This window comes from Malurus melanocephalus, unplaced genomic scaffold (assembly GCF_030028575.1).
Source record: "Malurus melanocephalus ecotype Western Australia unplaced genomic scaffold, MMel_1.1 scaffold_65, whole genome shotgun sequence".
Classification (NCBI taxonomy): domain Eukaryota; kingdom Metazoa; phylum Chordata; class Aves; order Passeriformes; family Maluridae; genus Malurus; species Malurus melanocephalus.
Window position 1 is genome coordinate 2,719,911 of NW_026623297.1, and position 20,079 is coordinate 2,739,989.

The 20,079-nt window shown below is 43.4% G+C and overlaps 1 protein-coding gene across 1 annotated transcript in view; it reads right to left on the bottom strand.

Moving 5' to 3' along the window:
- CAMK1D (calcium/calmodulin dependent protein kinase ID) overlaps positions 1-19,913 on the bottom strand; it is a 203,309-nt gene extending 183,396 nt beyond the window's left edge. The window contains exon 1 of the mRNA XM_057366458.1: positions 19,559-19,913. Coding sequence (XP_057222441.1) covers positions 19,559-19,650 — 92 coding nt within the window. The 5' untranslated portion in view covers positions 19,651-19,913. The remainder of the gene's footprint in view (positions 1-19,558) is intronic.
- Positions 19,914-20,079: the final 166 nt, after the last annotated feature.

Sequence of the window (20,079 nt, forward strand, 5' to 3'; positions counted from 1 at the left end):
CTTTAAAACCACCTACAAAGCATTTTAAAGTCAGCCCATCCACCCATGACTCACACTCCTATCCTCCTATCCCCCTCCAATTTTATTTGGCTAGATTTGGGGGATTTGAGGTTAGTTTTTCCAATTCGTGTGTGTTCTCACCCTCTGGCCCCCAACCTCCACAAACCCCACACAGCATAACACTGGTGCAGTGAGGCTTCACGCAGGAAAGGACAAACAATAACACAACTTCAAACCCAATGGGGCACCGAGTGACCAAAACCAGCCCCATTGCTCCTGTGTTTGACCATTCTCTCACTGCACAGRCAGGAAGATTTTGCCAGTTGGAGAAGGGTCCAGAAAAAATGGGACTGAGGCATGCCCAACTATGGAGCTGGAGTTTCCATTTTCCACCCACCTATGCTGCCACCARCAAAGCACATTTCCCTAAAGAAACACCCATCCGATGTTGTGAAGGGCCAGCTGAGTCTGTGATCTTGCTGATTTTACCATCTGAAGGCAGAAAACAGTCTCTTCCATCACCCACATACACAGAAGCATAAAAAATTCACGTTTTTTGCGTAATGACCCAGAAGTAATTTCAAGCAGAGCGGCCGCACAGACGGGAAATTGCAGGATTCAAATCGCCTTTCAGTGTAAATACCAGCTGAGATAAAGAGCAGGCAAGTGYTTTAAAAGCTTACAATCAGTATCCATACAAAAAAAAGTATCTCACAAGTGCAAAGAGTAAYGATGACAGCTCTTTCCAAGCRAAGGTAGTTAATGTTTAATCACTGKGGGTGCTGCTTTTYCAGAACCAGYGGATCACAMRTGTTCCAGGTTACAAACCCAATATGAAATTCTCACAATGGAATCCAAGTGGTACAAATGGGTTCAAGTGGTACAAGTGTGTTTTATTATCTTTTTGGAAGAGCTCATTTATAAATGACCAATATTAAAATTTGTGCCAAAATCAGGCAGAGAAAACARTGCCACTGCCACCTTAGAAGGCTGACAAAGGTTGCCTTAAGTTTCCAAAGGTAATTTAAAATCTGGCACACRAAACCACAAGTGGAGAGAACAAAATTAGACCTAAGCAAAAGAATTTTGACTTCTCAACATTATTTAATGGAAGATCTTACATGCAGTAAAAGAACTGGATCCAACCAAGAAAGAAGAAACTGCTCTACCCAASCCATCCCTGGGACCCAATTCTGCACAAGCCAGACTGCCACAACAAATGACTTCCAAATGAATCAACAAATGAATTCCTAAATTTGGGCAAATGCACCCAACCCCTGCAGRGGCAGTGAATCCCACCCAGCCTCTTTACTGCCTCTATAGGAAGTGGTAATTCCTGGGAAAGACCAGYACTTCCCACAATCTCTGCAGATCCTGCAATGCACAAGGTGAAGGGATAATGAATCCTTTCTTGTATTTCCTTCAAGGCTTTGAAAGACTGCCAAGTTTTATACTGTCCACATAAAGCACGGCCTCAGAGGTGAACAAACCCAAATTACATGCAAGAAATTGATTTTGTTCAAGGCCCAAATCATTGCCTTGGGTCATTCTTTCTGCTACAGTCCTTGTCCCAGAAAAACTGAAGCTATCCAAAATAAAAAACAACACAATTCCTTTGCCTGYGATGGAGAAAGTTACTTTTCTAAGCACTCAGAGCTTGTTTTAATGGTTTGGTTGAATAAATAGGACCCTATTCATATATTGAGTTTTCTTACTGCATTTTAAAGGGCATTTCATGAAGGCTGCTGTTCCCTTATTGCAGTTTTTATGGAATGGAGAAAAATATTTATGGTGCACCAGCAGTGTGCTGAGCTAAATGGCTTTTTCCCTCTCACCCTGCCAAGATACTCCTGCGGGGATGTTTTACAAATCAGGTTTAGCAGGGCTGTAAGAAGTCCTGGCTGTGGTGGGGCTGGGTGGGTGCAGGACACCATGGCCAGGATCCCACCAGCTGAGGCTTCTGCCCAGCTCAGGCTGCCCCATCTGGGTGGTGACTCCCACTGGCATCAGATTCCTGCTGCCATCAGTGCTCCAGAAGGGCTGAGGTCTGACCCACAGCTCCCACCCCACTCAGCTGCAGTGGGTAGACAGGTCTCCCTCCCAAAACCAAGGGCTTTCTTTTGGCTGCTGCAATGAGCTCTTGGTGGGATTAGCAAATGTGGTCCCTTGCACTATGTAGAAATGTACAGAAATGAGAGGACAGTGACTCATGAGAACCCTTCTTGGTCACCTCTCAGCAGTCCACACCTAGTACAAAAGACATTAAGGGCTTAATATTTTGGCTCCTGCTGAAGTCCCTTTGACTTCACACCTCTAATATGAYTTCAGAGTGAACACATGGCAATATGAATGATACAACATACCAAACAGGGTGAAGCTCTAATAAATGTTTTAGTGAACTATGAATTTCCCTAAGTCACTAAGGAAAATTTGCTTCAGGAAARTCTCTACACATGTGAAGTGCAGACACTGCAAACTTTGTCAGCAGGAGTGTCTTGTAAGAAGTATAAAGCTGCGCTAATAAAATCTGAATGGAAATATCCAGATATTTGGACTCTAATTCATGAAGATGCCAATGGTTTTCTAGCACATTATTTGAGAACCCACATGGTTTCTTGAGTACAGCTGTTCTCCTACCCACAGCCCAACTAAGCATCATTTTCCCTTAGGGCTTAGAGCAGCCATAGGTTGAACAATGAGACCTACAGGCATTCACCTTCTCTGCAGGTTTATGAGACATTTGATGGGACATCCATCATGTGGCCTGGTTCATCAAAGTAGAAAAAGACAGAGTGTTTTACTTTCCAACTATATAACTCTGCATAATAAAACTGTTTAGACTTGGAGATTTTTCTGATGAATGCCAAATGCTCTACARCAGCAGCCTTCACCAGCACATCTAAACCACAGAGCTTAAATGARAGCCTGCATGCCAATTTATGCATGAACTTTAGTTTTTTCCACAATCAGAGAAAAAACCTGAATGCAGTGTGCCTACAAAAAAGCTTTTTAAAACAGTAGTGCTGCAGTGACTGGAAACACAGCTCTATTCCTCTTGCATCTCACAGGTACAATTTTTTCCCTCAAGAAGACACAGAAATGAAGACATTTCTCCAACTGCTTTCTTTTATTTTTTTTTCTAAGGTATTTCAAAAAGCTTATCACTTCAGGGACACTACAGCCACTCACTGTGCTGGCTTTAGTTACTGAACTGATTTTAAAGAGCCACAAACATTGTGAGATGTTAAAAAATATAATTAACAGATATCACATCACTAATGCTACAGATGTGTCTTCAAGGCAAAACCACATTGTCTTATCATTGGAGGGCTCTTCAGGGCAGCACAAATCCTTATCCTGCCCTGCAAATCCCACTCTGTTGGCAGCATGATGCTAAAAAGGCTGCTATTTTCTGACTCCCACTTATAACACAGACTGCACAGCAGGGGAAAATTGCYTCACAGTTTCTTACAGTTGTCTCCTTAATGTCCCTCCACTGATGAACCTGGAAAGCCCATCACTGGCTGGTGCTGAGTGCTCAGARACATTTCTGGAAGGTCTTTCTGCCTTGCTGGTGTTTCCAGCACACTGGAAGACAGGAACATTTTCAGAAAACAAAATGGATTYCAATTGGGTTTACTTTCTTGTCCCATTTCTAGTGTTTCAGAGGTGGGGCTGTCCACCTCTTTTTGGAGTGGCATTTTCAGGAAAGGGATCAGATTCTGGCTTTTTGTTCCCCACAATGCATTGTCTGCAAACACRAGCATTGCAGCTGAGTTCCCAACATACTTTGATACAACAGGGGAGGTTCTCACCACTTTACCATGACAAAAACAACACCTTGCACAGTACACTCTGAACATCTCACATAGCAAGCTTTAATGAGTTAGATCCAAAGTGAGTTACAAAGTAGGTCGGGAACTGTTYGACAGATGGGGAAACCAGGCTGGTGAGGTGCTGCAAATTCTCCAAGGTCATAAAAAAAATGCCACAGCCAGAAAACAAAACCCAAGTCTCCCAAATTGTTACCTGGTGCTCTTCAACCCAATACACATCTCCATTACTCCACATCATCTCCAAAGCTCATGACTTCACAAAGTCTGATTCCAGCAGGTACCAGCATGGGAGCACCAGTCCTGCAGATACCAATAGTGGAAGAACAGCAAAGGCTGGGACACTGGGTCAGTGACTGGCAAAGTAAAAGGAGAATCTGCTTTTGCTTTCACGTGAGCTGTATACACACGCACAGCCATGAAGGTTCCATAATTCAGTTTTCACCCTAATCCTGCCTTTTTTTTGTATGAAGCAGAGACTACTCTAGCTCAAGGACAATCCAGCTCYGCTGGGACACAGGTATTTCAGACTGGTGACCCACTTCTATTGAAACCCTGAGGACACACCTCTCCCTGTCTTCAGAGGAYTCTCATTCTCTGCATGATCTTGCTTCTCCCTGTCACCACTGCATGTGTGTGGTGTGCAGAGGTAATGGGGTCATAAGCAACTCAAAACTGGATAAATGCTGTCTCATTGACATCAAAGGCCAGCTCTCACTACTTTTATTGGGAGCAGAGTTAGGCCACTAGAGGTACAATCCTGACCTATATAATTTTTGATGCTTGCCTGCATTTGTCGTGAGCAGAGACRGGGAGTGCCAGGAAATGGAATTTCTATTGCAATTCACAGTTCAGACACAGATATGGCAACTGCAACAAAATCCACCATAAATACTGATTCTATCTACTAAGAAGGACAGAGTGGATGGAATATGGAGGGCTAAATCCAACAGGACAGTGGGCTATGCAAAAAGGATTTTGCTCTGGACTCTCAGGAGACAGCATTCAGTATTTTCCTAGTTGTATCCTCAGCAGAATTCTCACCTAAGTGCATATTCAGGATTGCTTTTGCCACCAAAATCTTCATATCAGAACATAACTAGCTATGTTAAAGGCTTACAAGAMGACCATCAGCCTTTCAGATAAATAAGTAATATCTTAGCATGGCATATTTTGACTAATTTGTTAGACAGGATTCTGTGTAAATGCTTCAGGGAGATCTAGAAGTTTATTCCACTTCCCTYCATATTCAAGTGGGAGCCAAATACAAACCCAAAGACTCCTTTTCTCCCAATCTGTAAATTCTGATATATTTGCAGGCATGCCAACAATACATGAAAAGAGCCCAACTTGGACAGAGGGCCCTGTTTTTGCCTGAAAGATGCTTATAAAAAGATCTAGATATTAGATTATGTAGCCATTAGGTTGCCCAATGTTCTAATTCTGCTTTCATTTATTTTAACAAAATGGACAAAATACCTCCTTGACACTCTGTAATTTGTCCTTATAGACCACGATGCACACAAGTATTCAGCACGAGCCACAGCAGAAACAGATGCCAGCAGATGGTATTATCCTGAACAAAATCAATTAAGGACATTTACAATATGTCAAAAGAGCAGCTACAAAAACGAAGTGTAGACCTGTACATCTGTTTCTCAGTGAAGCCATGAGTATTTGACAGTTAGCCAACAAACCACGATCTAAATGCTACAGCAACACCAATAAAAGATAAGGAAATACCAGACATATTCAGATTCCTCAACAGTCACCACAAAATACAAGATGTTGGGCAGAGACTGAATAACCAGATACTGGGAGTCCACATAAATGTCATGCATAAATGTAGCAAAATGTAAGCATACGAGTTTTTGGTATTACAGATTTTATAAGGACATGATTTACTCAAAAATTATAGTAATAGGAGTCACACGGCAAGGATAAGTTAAGAAATACTATTCTCTCCCATAGCACAATCCTCTGGTATATTTAAAAGGCTTCTTGGAATCCTGTCACCTTGACTGAAATGAAAAGTGCTCTCAGTTCCCTAAAAGTTGTTATGACATCTCTGCTGAGAGCCCAGAGAAAATTCAAGAGGCAGGATGAGAGACACAGCCAGCTATGTCAACGGCATCTTGTAGACTTTATAAAACACAAACTGACTGAGGCAATTCAGGAGTTATCTGGGCAGGGAACAGAAAACTGTGCGTTCCCCATGGAGAAGACAAGAGGTGAAACATTTCATAGGATGGAAAAAAATCCGATCTCTTCTGCGCCACAGCTTCATTCAAAGCATCAAGGACTCATTTAAGGAAGAAAAGGGTAACACCAGTGAACACCTGCTGCTGAAGATGGCATTTGGTGTCCATTGTGATAGTTTGCTGTTATCAGTGTTTGCTGCAGATTCCCACACTCCAAACAGGGGTGGGACCATCCCAGTCCCAGCCCGCTGCAACACGATGAAAGCTCGGGTATTAAAATAAAAATTAAAAAAAAATAGATGATGGTACCAACTCCATGTGCACAGGTTGTTATTTAGGTCCTATGGAACTCATAACAAGCTGCCAAATGAATGAAATATTCAGAAATATTTACATTAAGTGTTAATGAGGGCTGAGAGATGGGTTTCCTTAAGGACCCTGGAAAGGAGCCTCAGCAGTGAAAAACACACTTACACTGTACATCAGAGCAATGCATCATTCATTTTTACTGAGGCCCAGACGACAGTCTCATTAGACCAGAGATGGATTAAAGACAAATGATCTGGYGAATAATGTCACTGTGGGCCATGTAGCACTTCATCCAAGCAGCACCACTGAAAACAGATGACTGGRTAAGGATTGTAAGGATAAAAAACACAAGGCTGTAGGAATGGATGGCATTCCTGGGGGGGAAAAAGAAAAAAAGCACTGCCTATTTACATTTAATCTGCTTTGTAAATTGATTTTTGTCATGTTACCTGTCGAACCACTGAACAAACTGAGTAATTGCTTAAGCGGCACTGATAGAGATGTGACAGATTATTCAAGCATTGTGATTCTTTGTTCTCATATATCTCATTAAGAAATGATGATTTGTTCCATTTACAGCGCTGAAGTTGAATTCAGTAACCACTGACACACGAACTCAACCTGGCATCTACTAATTTTTTATTGTTCTCAGACAGAAATTCTTCCTGGCAAAGTGGCCCTAGCAAACCATTTCAGTGTAGTGCCTGATGATTTTTTAACAATGCAGCACAGAAGGGGAAAAAAACCTGCTACTGACTTCTCTGTTGATTTATAGCATCTATGGAATGAAAAGAAATAAAACTTCTTGTACTTTGTACTTCTGCCCTTCCCCCCACCTCCTTTTTAGAGAACTATTTTTAACCTGCATCGTTTCATTAAATAAATTCACAGCACGTCCCTGCAAACRGCTGAGCGGGCAGAAGATGGGAACTGTCCTGTGGGATGTGTTCAGCCCCTTCYTCTTCTGTCGTGGAATTGCAACCTGTTCCTTCACAGCCTTGTAACTTTATAATGATGTTTGAAACCTGAGCGCAAGGAGCGTAAAACGCTGCCACTGCAGCCTGCTGCTGAGTAGTGGGGGATTCTCTTGGCTCCCACAGGAAAACCTCCAACCTGTGGAAATCAGAGGCAGAATTTTACAGTAACTTTGAAATGCTACAAATTGTTTAAGAGAAAGTGAGAGAACCTGTTGAGCTTTTCTGTGCCGCCTTCTGACTTCAGGAAGAGCTACTYAGACCACAAAGCCAACACACAAGGAGACCTCTAAGTACACATTTTATGGGCACCCTGAAAAGCCAAAACTGATATTTTTACAACCAATCTCCTCACCTTCCATATTTTACCTTGGTGTCAAAGTATGAAAATATCTAAGCCACTGTTAGGTCCATTGAGGTGCTGTTTAAACAACAGCAGAAAAGGGATTGGACTGCAGAAATTAATGAACTCACTGCCACAACAACTGCACAGCGGGGTTTTAATCAGCACAAATTTGCAAGCCATGACTGTGCAGCAGCAGAAGGCAACAAATAGTTGCACGCTGGAGTTAAATGTGGACTGTGAAGAGACTTCAACCACCTCATTTGTGGAGAGGAATCCCTCACAGGCTACCTGAGACAGACCTCCAAGCACAATGTTGGTTCATTCACCCTCTGCTTATTCTGGTCCAAACACTTTGCACCCAAAAAAGTTCAGAGATTCCATCTGCTCTGCACCACCTTTATTTCCCCCATGGGAAGGGTGCTTTATCTAAACAAATAAAGCCCTTAACTGATCCAAAGGAGATRCTTTGCTGTCTTCCAGTGGTGTCACCCAGCTGTGCACATCTGCAGGATGTGACCCTGGCACTGCACCCTACCAAGGACTCTGTGCAGGATTTACACAGGGGATGGACAGCAGGGATTTGGTGTAGCAGGGGTAACGTGGAGAGGAAGGACAGGAGGAGAGGGAAGGACCATTGTGCTCTTTTTATCTGTCTGAGTTCAGCCCCATTAGCTAATTGAGCACAGGGGCAACACACAATTCCTGCCTTCCCCTAAGGGGAACCCAAACAAGAAGAGAAATTCAAATTACAAAACAAATTAACAACGTTCACCATGCCCTTAAACAGCTTTTACCAAACAGCACAAGTCATTCTCTGTGCATTCATCAATGAAGCCAAACAACACGCTGTTTGGCCAGTAACCAGTGTCATGTATGGCTGTAAATCTCCATATATCACTATATAAACAGAGTTTTTCATGTGTGGGTTTACATACATTGAAATATATTTTATATATATATATATTATATATATGTATTTATACATATACACACACACATACATAGACACTATATCTACTTATATGCATAGAGGGCTCCTCCACCTTCCTCACAAGCACATGGCAACGCCACACAAAGATGTCACAACATCACACAGCCTCCAGGGCAAACACTGGCACTGAAGCTGTCGCTCATTTTAGTGGTCATCAGCTGAAAATGATGGAAGTRTTCTGGTACAGTACAAGCTGTCCTGTCCAAAAGTCCCATGTCCATGAATTTTTGCAGCTCACAAACAAGAAGAGGGACTTAAAASTCTCTCGAGTCAATTAAGCTGCAGCTGAATCCCATTTCTCTGCTCTGCCCCAGACCTCTCCTTTTATCTTTTCCCAGTGCAGCTCCCCTCACCTGCAGAACGAGCACATTCTCAGCTTTAGTGTCTGCTATGTTCCCTTTCAACAGTAGCAAAAGGGCACACATTTGCTTTCTGGACACAAATTTTCTCAGCTGTCACTCAGGAATCCTTGAATCACTTTCATTGCTTTCCATTAAAAATACAAGATTCATCACAGACACTCATTCAAAGGACTTGGCTACAAAGCTCTGCAAGATTATTTTTTTTCCCAGGGTCTCTCTCTTAAGAGCATAAAATTTATGTCTATTGCATAAATTACAAGGCTATGGACAGGAAAATCAGTCAGCAAAATTACTCCAGATACACCTCAAYATGCCCAAGAGCAGAAGTCTCCCTGCAGCCTGCAGTACCTCTATGCCCTGTGTCTACRTTCTTTTGAGAATAATTTTTTTTCAGCTCATTTCTTGGTACATTCCCCCYTGACACCTAAATATATGGCCTCCTCCTTTCTAAAAGGCATAAGTCAAACCTGTGATGAGAGACATTTCCCTTCCTTCTAAATGATTCCTCTTGTGGTCCAGTGCCTGGGTCATTAGGCCAAAACGAGTCACACTATTTTTCTGCTCCATTAATCTTTTAATCTAAGCATCTTCTCATGGTTCTTCAAGCAACTTGGCTAACAAGCTGCGTGTTGTTTGCCCCACTCTTCTCTCCCTTGAAAAAAATAAGAGGGATTTGTGCTGTTTTGTGGTGCCTTTTTTTACATTTGAGAGTGTTTTATTTTGGGCGGGAGAGCTTGTTTGCTTTGCAATATKCAGGTTGCTATGTAATTATGCTAGAGAAGGTGTCTCAAAACACCATGGCTTGCACCCAGAGAAGGAGGTGGTGTTTTTGTGATGCTCATCATCAGCCCATGGAAAAGCTTAACAGTGTCAGATTTTCCCCTCAAAAAGACTTGAACAAATTAATTACACCCCTGCGGCAAGAACTCCCATTAAAGCAGAGGTGTGAGGCTGATGCTGATCCCAGAGCTTTAGATAGTCCTTAAGATATCTCAGGCTGCAGCTACAAAAAGTTCCAAAGTAAAGGACAAAGCCTTTGAATTTGTTCAGGTGTTAGTCAGGAAAACAGKGTAGGGAGCACGAATCAAGTTTAATGCGCTCACAGTGTCTCGTGCCACTGACAGCACACACCAAACACCTTGCTGTGCCTGAAATTTCCAAAACACCACAGGGCCTCATGGCTGGGCACCTTGTGCTGAATTACTCACACTGAGGGGCWGGAGAAGGCAAGAGTGAGCAGTGGGAGGAGATCTCCAAGCCAGCTCAATAYCACAGTGAAGGATTATTCAGGGATGCTCCAGCAATCTCTCTCAGTTATGGCTGAATTTGATTGGCAAGCTGTGCCTTCCCCAGAGGAGTTTTCCAYGTGGCTGCAAATCCTCTAAATGCACTCTTCTCCCTTCAGCTCTCTTTTGTGTTGTTTGGTTTTTCTATGTAATTTTGGGTTTTTTTCACAGTTTTTCATCCAATAATTTCCATCATTTCTGCCCTTGCCCATCACAGTGGGGGCAGCAGGGTCGCAGCTGGTGAGTTTGTATGGAAAACATGCCTGGCTCAAGCCTGGTCCTTTGAATTATTTAAGCTGGGTTGGGAGGATGGGATCCTGCTGGGAGCTATCCCACATCGCCCCAAGAACTGCCTGGACTGTTCCAGCTCTTTATAGCTCTGGGCAGACCTGGATTCCTCTGAGCAGCTGAAACAACACAGCAATAAAGCGCCCACGCTGTTACCAACAGCACAGAGACAGCGCTTCGCATCTTCAAACYTGAACGAGTGAAAATGAATGATATGGGATGACCCCGGGTGAATCACACACAAATAAATGTGTTTTGAGGACATCAGTGCTGACACAGTGCCCACTACTAGAAGAAGCAGGACAGTCCCCTGCATAAGGCTGGAGTTAAGATTCAGGCTCRGCTCTGGGTTTACAAGTGACATGCTTGCTTGTCTTTAACAAAACAGTGCTAGCATTTTTGTCTCATTTATTTAGATTATGAGTTCTCCTGGGTACGAACAGTCTTTTACTCTGGTGTTTGCAGCARCCCTCACTCAACAGTGCCTGATCTCATCTGAGGCCAGTCAAAGGCAGAGTGGAAAAAAAMCCAAGTATTTCAGACCCTTCACATTTCACTTGCCAATCTCCAGCCCTCACATAAGCTCCAGCATTGGAGCCTTTGCAAATCTCTACATTGAAGTAGGAGGGGCTGTGCTGCTTTATTCTATACTAACAGAAGTCCTTCTTCATTTGTGTCCAGTGATGCACTGAGGGAGAGGTACAGCCAYGTTTCCCAAGTGCCATGGGGTGTCAGGCAGGTTTTAAACACCCTGCTCAGTTAAAACAGAGCAACAACTCTGCAGCACTTGTTGGGCTCTGTCTTTAGGGAAACACCTGTGGTGTCTGAGGAACGTTCTCTTTGGAGCTCCCAGGGAGACCTGCAAACCTCCACCCCACCACTGATGAGCMGGGATGCATTACTGTCCTTGCTCTCCAAACTGCCACAGCAGCCCTCACCAAAACAAAAGGAGGTTAAAGGCTCCCAGACCTCAGAAATTCCATGGATCCTGACCTCACTCCACTCCCATCAGCCATGGATGAATCTTCTAGGCCTACTGCACTCTGGCAACTGAGCCCAAGATGTAATTCCCAACTTTTGGGTCCTCGGGCTTGAAAGAACATACCTTCAAATATACAACCTAAATTAGGGGGAGCATTAGGAGCAGGAAAAGAAGAAGAATCCTGCAGAAAAATGTGCAAAGTGAAGGGTCCAGCAGGGAGATACCACAATTCTTCACCCTGTTGCTGCTCATGTTCATTTGCAACATTACAAGCATCTCCTTTTTGCTCCTCCTGTAAGGAGGAAACTGTAAGAAGACTGAAAGAAGAAGACTGAAAGAAGAAGACTGAAGACTGAAACTGTTTGGTTTATCTCCAACTAGAGATACAAGAAAATCAAAACAAAAATAAAAATACATCCTAAATACATCGAAGCCAGTGTGTTTTCTCTTATGTGCTTCTTCCCATTTCACTCTTAAAACAGGTATTTTAAGAACTAATCTTATGTAGTCGAGTTGTCCAAAACTGTTGATATTTTAACTGTGACACATGATATTGCTCAGGAAAAGATCAAGMAAAATCAGTGAGCTATTGTTACAGAGGATCCCCAGTGCTGCGCTCAGCTGCTCTACACAGAGATCAGATCCAAAACAAAGATTCTCAGTAGCTTTTTCTTAGCACATTCAGTGTTTAAAAAAAAAAAAAAAAGTCTTTTTAACTCAGCCAAAAAATTCTGCTTAAGAGTATTATTTTAATTTAACCTTATACAATCTGTTTGGTGAGTAATTCTGRCATAAAACTCAATATGCAGCTTTCAACATGGAAACATCAGTAAAGGGCCTTCAAAAGTTTATTAACAATCTGTTATTTATAGCCTTCTTTTTCAAAAGTGATTGGCACAACACTCAGAAGAAAATTATAGGAACCGCCAAGTCGCAYAATAAAAAAACATATTGGTGTTAAGATTTGATAGAAAGGTTTTAAGGAACACTGTGATTGCTAGAAATAAGAAATATTATGATTGCTAAGCCAGCTATTTGTCATTCAACAACAACCCAATCACACACATATGTTTGCAAATTATTGTTATTGTTGTTAATTATTATTTACAGAGAAGCACTGAAATGCAAGGTGGTTTGAATTCCAATGAAAATGACAGATCGCTGCCCCGAGGAATTTTTTATCCTTCCTTTCACTCATTACCTGTTTACTAACAGAAACCACTGAGTTCCAACTTGTTTTCCTGCTATCTGAAATGACTAGAAAATTAGGTCCTATTAAGTAATCATGAATATAAACTGTGAGTCACCGGTTAAGTGAATACCATTACTGGCAATAAATTCAGAATCCTATTATAAATGCCTGTTATTGTCAAGCAAACCAAAACAATACGACTTTATTCGACATTAATTGTATCCTTGGATGCTTGAAAGGATTAAATAACCCCCAACTAATATTCTGCACGTAGTCAGGAGAACAGTGTGTGAAGAACAACAAAAATAACTGAGGTCAGTAACCAAGGTGGAGAGAAAAAGAGGCAAAAGGAAGGAAAACATACATGGAGAGATATTTCAGCTCCTGTGTGAAAGCAGATGGAGGGTGAAGGAAGCAGACAGGCTGCTCCAGATGGCGGGAGCGGCGGCGAAGAAGGCTCTCACACCCACTGTGTTGTGGCTGTGATGGGAACAAGAGACTTTTGGTTAAAGAATCACTGTAGGGCTCCCAAGAGTTGGGTTCAGCTCCGTCCACCACCTCTCCACCTTCTGGGTTTTGCTTGTTGGGAGCTTTTGGGGTGACAGCTAGCACTGTGGCTGCCAAAATACACCCATATTTTTATGCATGCTTTGCCCTCAGCTTTGTCCTACACAGAGAGTAGCTGTGGAACCGATGTTGGTTATACCAAACCCCTGAGGACTGAGATTAAGCTTTGTCCAAGGCAGGGATCACATTTTCCTAAGCCCTGTGCAAAAAGCAAATATTCCCACCCTATTCCAACCCAAATCTCTTACTGTCACCTTGCTGGTCAAACATCCCCCTTGGCTGCACAGGCGTGCAAGGAGCAGGAATCCTCTGACAGCAGGGAGCTCAGACASCACCAAGATGTACTTGAAAGAGAACATCCAAGGGAAAAAAGAGAAGGCAGGGAAAAAAAATGAGGAAAGGCATCAAAACCAGCAGAAAAGCAGGCTAACAAAGGAAGCGTGAGAACATATGTGAGCTGGCAATACAGCACCTGCSTATCTCCAGAATTATGTATTTACCTGAAAGCTTTTGGTTGCTGAGTATTTTGAAATCTTAATTTCAGGTGATGAAAGRAAATTGGCATTTAGGCTACACTGTTGCCCCAAAAAAAGCACTCTCCAAAATGCACCTGTGAACCAGAGCTGGACAGCTGTCAAAAATCCATTCCCACCGATGGCTGCCAATTTTTTTCCCATTCCTCACCATCACCATTTAAATCCATTGGCCACCTTACTTTGATTTCTTTCCCATTTCAGTTCCAGTTGAACTCTCAAACCTGTTATTTTCTGTAACTGTTCAAGGAAGACTGACAATTTACATCAAAAGATACTAACTCCTTATTTTTAAGCCTTCAAGAAGACACTGGATAGCAACCTATGCCAGGCAATAGAAAACAGGATTACTTGGTTTAAAGCAAAATGTGTCACCCTAAAGGAGACCTAACAGTGTTTTTCTGCTTTCCCTAAATAGAACGTACAAACTAAAACATCTGAGTTGTTTCACACCATTATGTTAAACATTAATATTTGCACCTCAGCTTTCACTCTTCCCACAGATGCTAGAGAAGTGCTGGAAGCAGCTCTTAGCACAAATTATCCCTGACCCCATGTGGGTTTGACAGTGAGATTCCCAGGGTTCCAGATTTTAAGGTCAAAAATGACCATTAAATACTTTCCTCTGTAAACATGGACAAGAGGCACTTTCCTGCTGCATGAAGCTTGAGAGCTTTCAGAGCTCCCAGAAAATCATCCCAGAGGAGGTGAGATCCACTTGCCCCTATGGCTTGCTCCAGTGGTTCATCAGCATTTCCCCTGAAAACATGCACCTCAACTTCAGCCCTTCGGGGTTTTTTTCTCCCCTGAATATATATATTTTTAGGTGAAATGTTTCTTTAATTTAGGGAAAAAAAAATAAACAAAAAAAGGAAAATACTGAACTGAGGAAAATATGAAAGTCTGACAGAGCCACTGCTGCTTCACTGAGGTGTCACAAAAGAGAGGCAGCGATTGCTGGTAATGTCAGCAGAAACTCAAAATTCAGACAAACCCCTCAATCATCACAGGGGGCATCGAGCCAAGGGAGACACAAAAATCAACACATTTCTTTATGTCTTAAGAACTTCCAGAATCAGAAGGGAAAAACTGAGTAAATTGCACAATGCCTCAAGTTAAACAGCTGAACAGGGATGATCTGCTGTGTGACTCCAACACAAGTTGGGTGCAACAAAAGCACCCAGCTGATGAAAAGGGAAGATCTTTGACCAGAGGCAAACAGGTCTTGAGCSCTCTGGTAGCTGCCAGCACCTCCCCTCTGGAGAGCAGCCTCTGCCAGGACCTGTCCTTACCACCAAAATGTGTTGGGAGCCAAGGCTGGCCCGAGGCACAGCCCCCACAAGGGTCTGACCACCCAAAACCAGAGCAGAGCAGGGGCTGGATCAGCTCCTGGAAAACACCAGTGGCCTGTGTGAGGCTGCACGTAGGGCAAGGCACCATGAAGGACACGAGAGGACACAGCAGACAGTACGCAAGGGTTTGTGACAATTTGTGTGTGTGTGAAAGAAAAGGGATGTGAGAGGAGCACCAGGAGTGGCTTCACTTCACAGCACGAATGAGCATGTACTGGTGAGGAGCAGAGCCATGGAGAGTGCCAGGAGCCCATCAGATGGTGTAAGAGTGTTGAAGGGACACAGATGAACCAAAAATTACCACAGACCCCTGAGAAAAACAAAACCACTCATTTGTTTACTCTATACTGTATTTTAGGAAAGCACTGGAAACTTATTTGTCTTCCCACCCAGCTCTTACGATGTTATGGCTATACCATGCAACTCCCTCTGTTTTCCTTTCTAAGCTTTGAGGAATCTACCACATCATTTTTAAGGACAGCACCGGTATTTTCATAGTAACTAAGTTTGAGCCTTTCTAAATATTAGAATTTCATCATAACTCTGATGCCATTAAGGCCTAATGAGAGATAACTTAGAAATGTGGGGTTGATCTAATTAGGCAGATMAAGTGATGGAACTTTCCTCTTTGACTGGTGGATGATATGGTGTTTCTTATTATTTCTTGGATGTCAAAATCTGAAGTTTAAAATACCTTGGATATAATATACTTTAAATATGGAGGGAAAAAAATGGTATTTCTGTGATCACTCATCTTCTTATCAGATTCCTGCTATTGTGAAACCTCACATCTTTCAAGGGCTGGGGCAGAAATCCTCCTATCCAGACAGGCCCTGAGTTCCCCTCTCAATTTGTCTTCTAGGGGGAACTGAGTAGAGCTACAACTGGTGAATTTATAGAAATTTAAAGAGAGAAGCAGTTACTCATATCCTCGCCTTTCCTCAAGCACACCTGTCTTGACTTGGAAGGGCCTCTAAATTACATCAGCTGAAGATCTGGCCTGTTGCTATGATTTTTTATTTATTTTTTTTTAATTATTATTTCCTAGCTACTTTTTCAGGATTTGTAATTTCACTGTCAATGATTTCAATAGTGAACAGGTTCAGGAAGGGACACTCAGTGAACCWGTGCATGAGGAGTGTGGTTCATCGTTCCACATGGACTGGCACAACCCAAAAATTGATCAGGACCATCACATATCTACAGTAATATATTAATATATAAACTGTATCAATACTCATGTATAATAAAATATAATAATATTAATTAGTRTAACCAAAATCTTTTGTTGACACTCCAGTACCTGAGAGGCTGCGGCCCCAAATTAAGATCACGCATACTTTAATATCTGCATAAATAGAGAACAGGGGAAATACAGGTTTGGGTACCTCTGAGCCAACCACTGCATTGCTGGTGCTTCTTCAGAAAAACATTATTGCCCAACAGCACAGAGCAGAGCAAACAACACAGACCTCAGCCACCAAAAGACACAATTTTTGGAGTGGAAAAGGGCTACTTTCTTACATCCAATTCAATTTCACCATCAATGTGGCTGGACATGATTTACAGGGACATGTAAATAATTCATTCCAGCTCTGGAAGGCAGAGCTGGGTGCTCATTAGAGGTTCCTTGAAGCCCAAATGATATAATGATTAACCAGCTTAGGATCTTTTTAATAATTCCAGCAAATTTCAACTCTCCGGTGTTAAAAGATCTGCTGAAGAGCTTTTATTCAGATGAAAGGCTTTTTTTCTGAGAACAAATCATTAATAGGGTATGCACATAGATTTAACGTTCACAAATCAATGCATATGAAATAAAATATGCTTTTAAAGTTCCTTTTTCACTTTCTTCCCTGATTTGGGGGTTTAGTGCTTTTCTTTCTGTAGCCAATTTTRCCACAGGGAGTTAAGACAGCTGCATGAAAAAGGGCTGTTTTTCTGTTAAAAGTGCCTTTAGCTCTTTGGCATCCTGAAATGGAATGGCAGAGAAATGCAAAACACAGCTACTACAATCCAGTGCCTTTCATGTGACATGTCAAGCGTTTCACTCCACGCAAGAGGAAAATCTATCAGACAGTGAGCTCAAGTGTTKGCTGTCCAACACGGTTCAGCATTACAGTTCAGGAGGGATCAGAGAAGATTTCATCCCTGCTCCTAAATAATGCCAGAGGAAAATATTTTGGTCCAAATACTTTAAAGCTACTTAGACTTATATAGCTTAATTCCTATTTAAATACTTTCTTATCAATAATTGAGAATGTTTCCCATCAYTGGGGCTCCTGGACCCTGTGTATCTGCTGCTCAAGTCAGTGAACTAACCTTCACTGCCTTCAATGAAAATGGAACAGGCAACTTTAATGATTTGCACAGCAATGGCCTAAATTTTCAGAAGTTTCATGTCCTGGTAAGTCACACCAGACCTGGTAGGAGCTGCAGGTGCTGCACTGGTGARTGGCCAAGGACAGAACCAAAACTCAGATTCAAATCTTCCAATTATCAGCCTGCCCTTGGAAGCTAAGGAATGCACAACCAGAAGGCAGCCCACGTGTAGGCTGGTAAATGCACATACATACATAACTAAATACAGCTATGGCTGAAAAAGAAAACAGCTCTATTTTCTATGGGCCCAGGTTTGTAATAGAGTTATTTTTATTTTCTAAAACTTTCTAGATAAACTGTTAAGTCACGTTTAAAAACTTCACAGCTTCCACTCCCATTAGAAAGGACTCACCAAACGGTGAGGCTCAGACAATGGTKAATAGTTTGAGACACTGATTGGCCATATTTAATGAATTTAATTTGTAACAGCCATGCTAATATGCATAACTATTAACTCTGACCAGCTTTACCTTCCTTGGGACCTACACCTGCTCCCATTAACTACAGCGGGATCCGGATCAAGGCCGCAGCGTTAATTCCTCCTGAACCTCTTCAGCAGCACAAATTAACCCTTGCAGGTGGCTMCAACACCACAGGCAGGGAGATGACACAGAGCTGTACAGTGGGAACCCCAGTGAGCTGTCCTGCTGCTCCAGCAAACCCCAGAGCACTAAAACTTTCCTCTACAACACCCCTTCGCTCAGGAAGGGAACTGCACACCTAAGGTGACAGGCAGGGCACGTCTCTYCCAGCATGAAATTCTCACAGCAAAAAAACTCAATGAAGGTGACAAGAACACATCACAACACTCGGCTCTTACGCTGCATTTTGCTTCTTCAGAGACCTGGACAGACACTAATTTGATTTACTWAGTCAGTGTTTTCCTGAGGGCTGTGCTTTCAAGCTCATCACAGCAGAGCTGCGTGACCCACCTCCATGTTAAATGCCCAGCCTGGTTCCTACTCGCAGCCTGTTTATAGGAAATCAGCGAGCCCACGAGCCACAAATGCTCTGTTTATAGGGAGCCCTCCCTTGGAAGCAGAAAGAAACTCAAATATTACAGTCAAAAACTTGTTCAACTGTGTTTTGGAAGAGGCACGCAGCGTAGGAAAAGCACTACTCGGGATTAACAACACTTGGTTTTGAGGCGCGCTCAAAGTTTCAATTAAAACAGAGGGGACACGGCTACGAGGAGCACTCCCAATACAACCCAACTTTAATTACMATGTATACACAAACAAACCCAACTTTAATTACAMTGTATACACAAACAGCAGCCCCCAAACAGACTCCTGAAGCACTCCCGGCTCCCTACCTTAATAATATCCTGCGTGAGAAAATTAGTTTTAACAAAAATAAAACTCTTTGCTCAACCAAAAAGGCACCAGCCTATACCCCGCTCCCTTGCACCATCTGTGCGTGTTTTTTCTCAGCCTTCTAAAAAAAAACAAAAAACAAAAAACCCTAACGTTTTACTAATCTTTATGCCCCGCCACTATAAATAAAACAAATAAAGCCCAACAACAGTTAAGCATCGTAGCTAAAACACATCCAATCCACTCCGATTATTTCTGCTCGTCTGTCCACGAATAGCTGCAGCCATCGGCTTTAGGGGAAGCGTGCAAGTCAGACCGCGTTTATTTACAGTTGCACTATCAAGAAAAAGCTATCCCCTGTCTCCTCGTTCTATGAATATTTTAAAACACTTGGGGTTTTTCCTTTTTATCGCTTTTTTGGGGGGGTGGGGGGAGGGTGAGGGGTGATGCCAGCCCCACAATTCTATTTTTCTCCGTGTTCCCAGGTCGCTCCGACTTCTCGCTAGGATGGATACGCGGGGCGCGGAGCAGCACCCGCGGGTGCGCAAATCCCCGCACAGAGACCCGCACCCACCCGCGGAGCCCCGGGGGAAGGGACAGAACCCGCGCCCGCCACCGGCCCCGCAGCCAAACCCGCCACCTACGTCCCCAGCGTCTCCTTGAACTCGAAGATCTTCTTGATGTCCTCCGCCTGCTTCTTCCAGGAGCCGCCGCCGTCCCCGTTCTCCCGGGCCATGGCCGCGGATGCCGCGCAGCCCCGCGGATGCCGCGCCGGCGGCTCCGAGCCCTCGGGCGGCTTTTGCTTTCTTTTCTGCCGCGGCGGCAGCAGCGGCTGCTGCTGCTGTTTCTTCTTCTTCTTTTTCCTCCTCCTCCGCCTCCTTCTTCTCCCCTTCCTCCTCCTCCTCCTCACACTTCCTGCCCGCCGCCGCTTTTATTTCCTCCGCGCTCCGGCGGGCTCCGCGAGTGTCACTTTTCCTGGGCTATTTCCTCCCAACTTTCTCTTCCCCCMCTTCCCTCCCCTTCTCTCCCCTCCTCCGCGCCCCCCCCGCGGAGCCGCTGGCGGGGCTGCCCCGTCCCTCGTCCTCCTGCGCCCCGCGCAGCAGCTGCGCGCACCCGCGTCCTGGGGTCACTTTGCTCCCTGACTGACCCACCCCGCGGAGGAGTC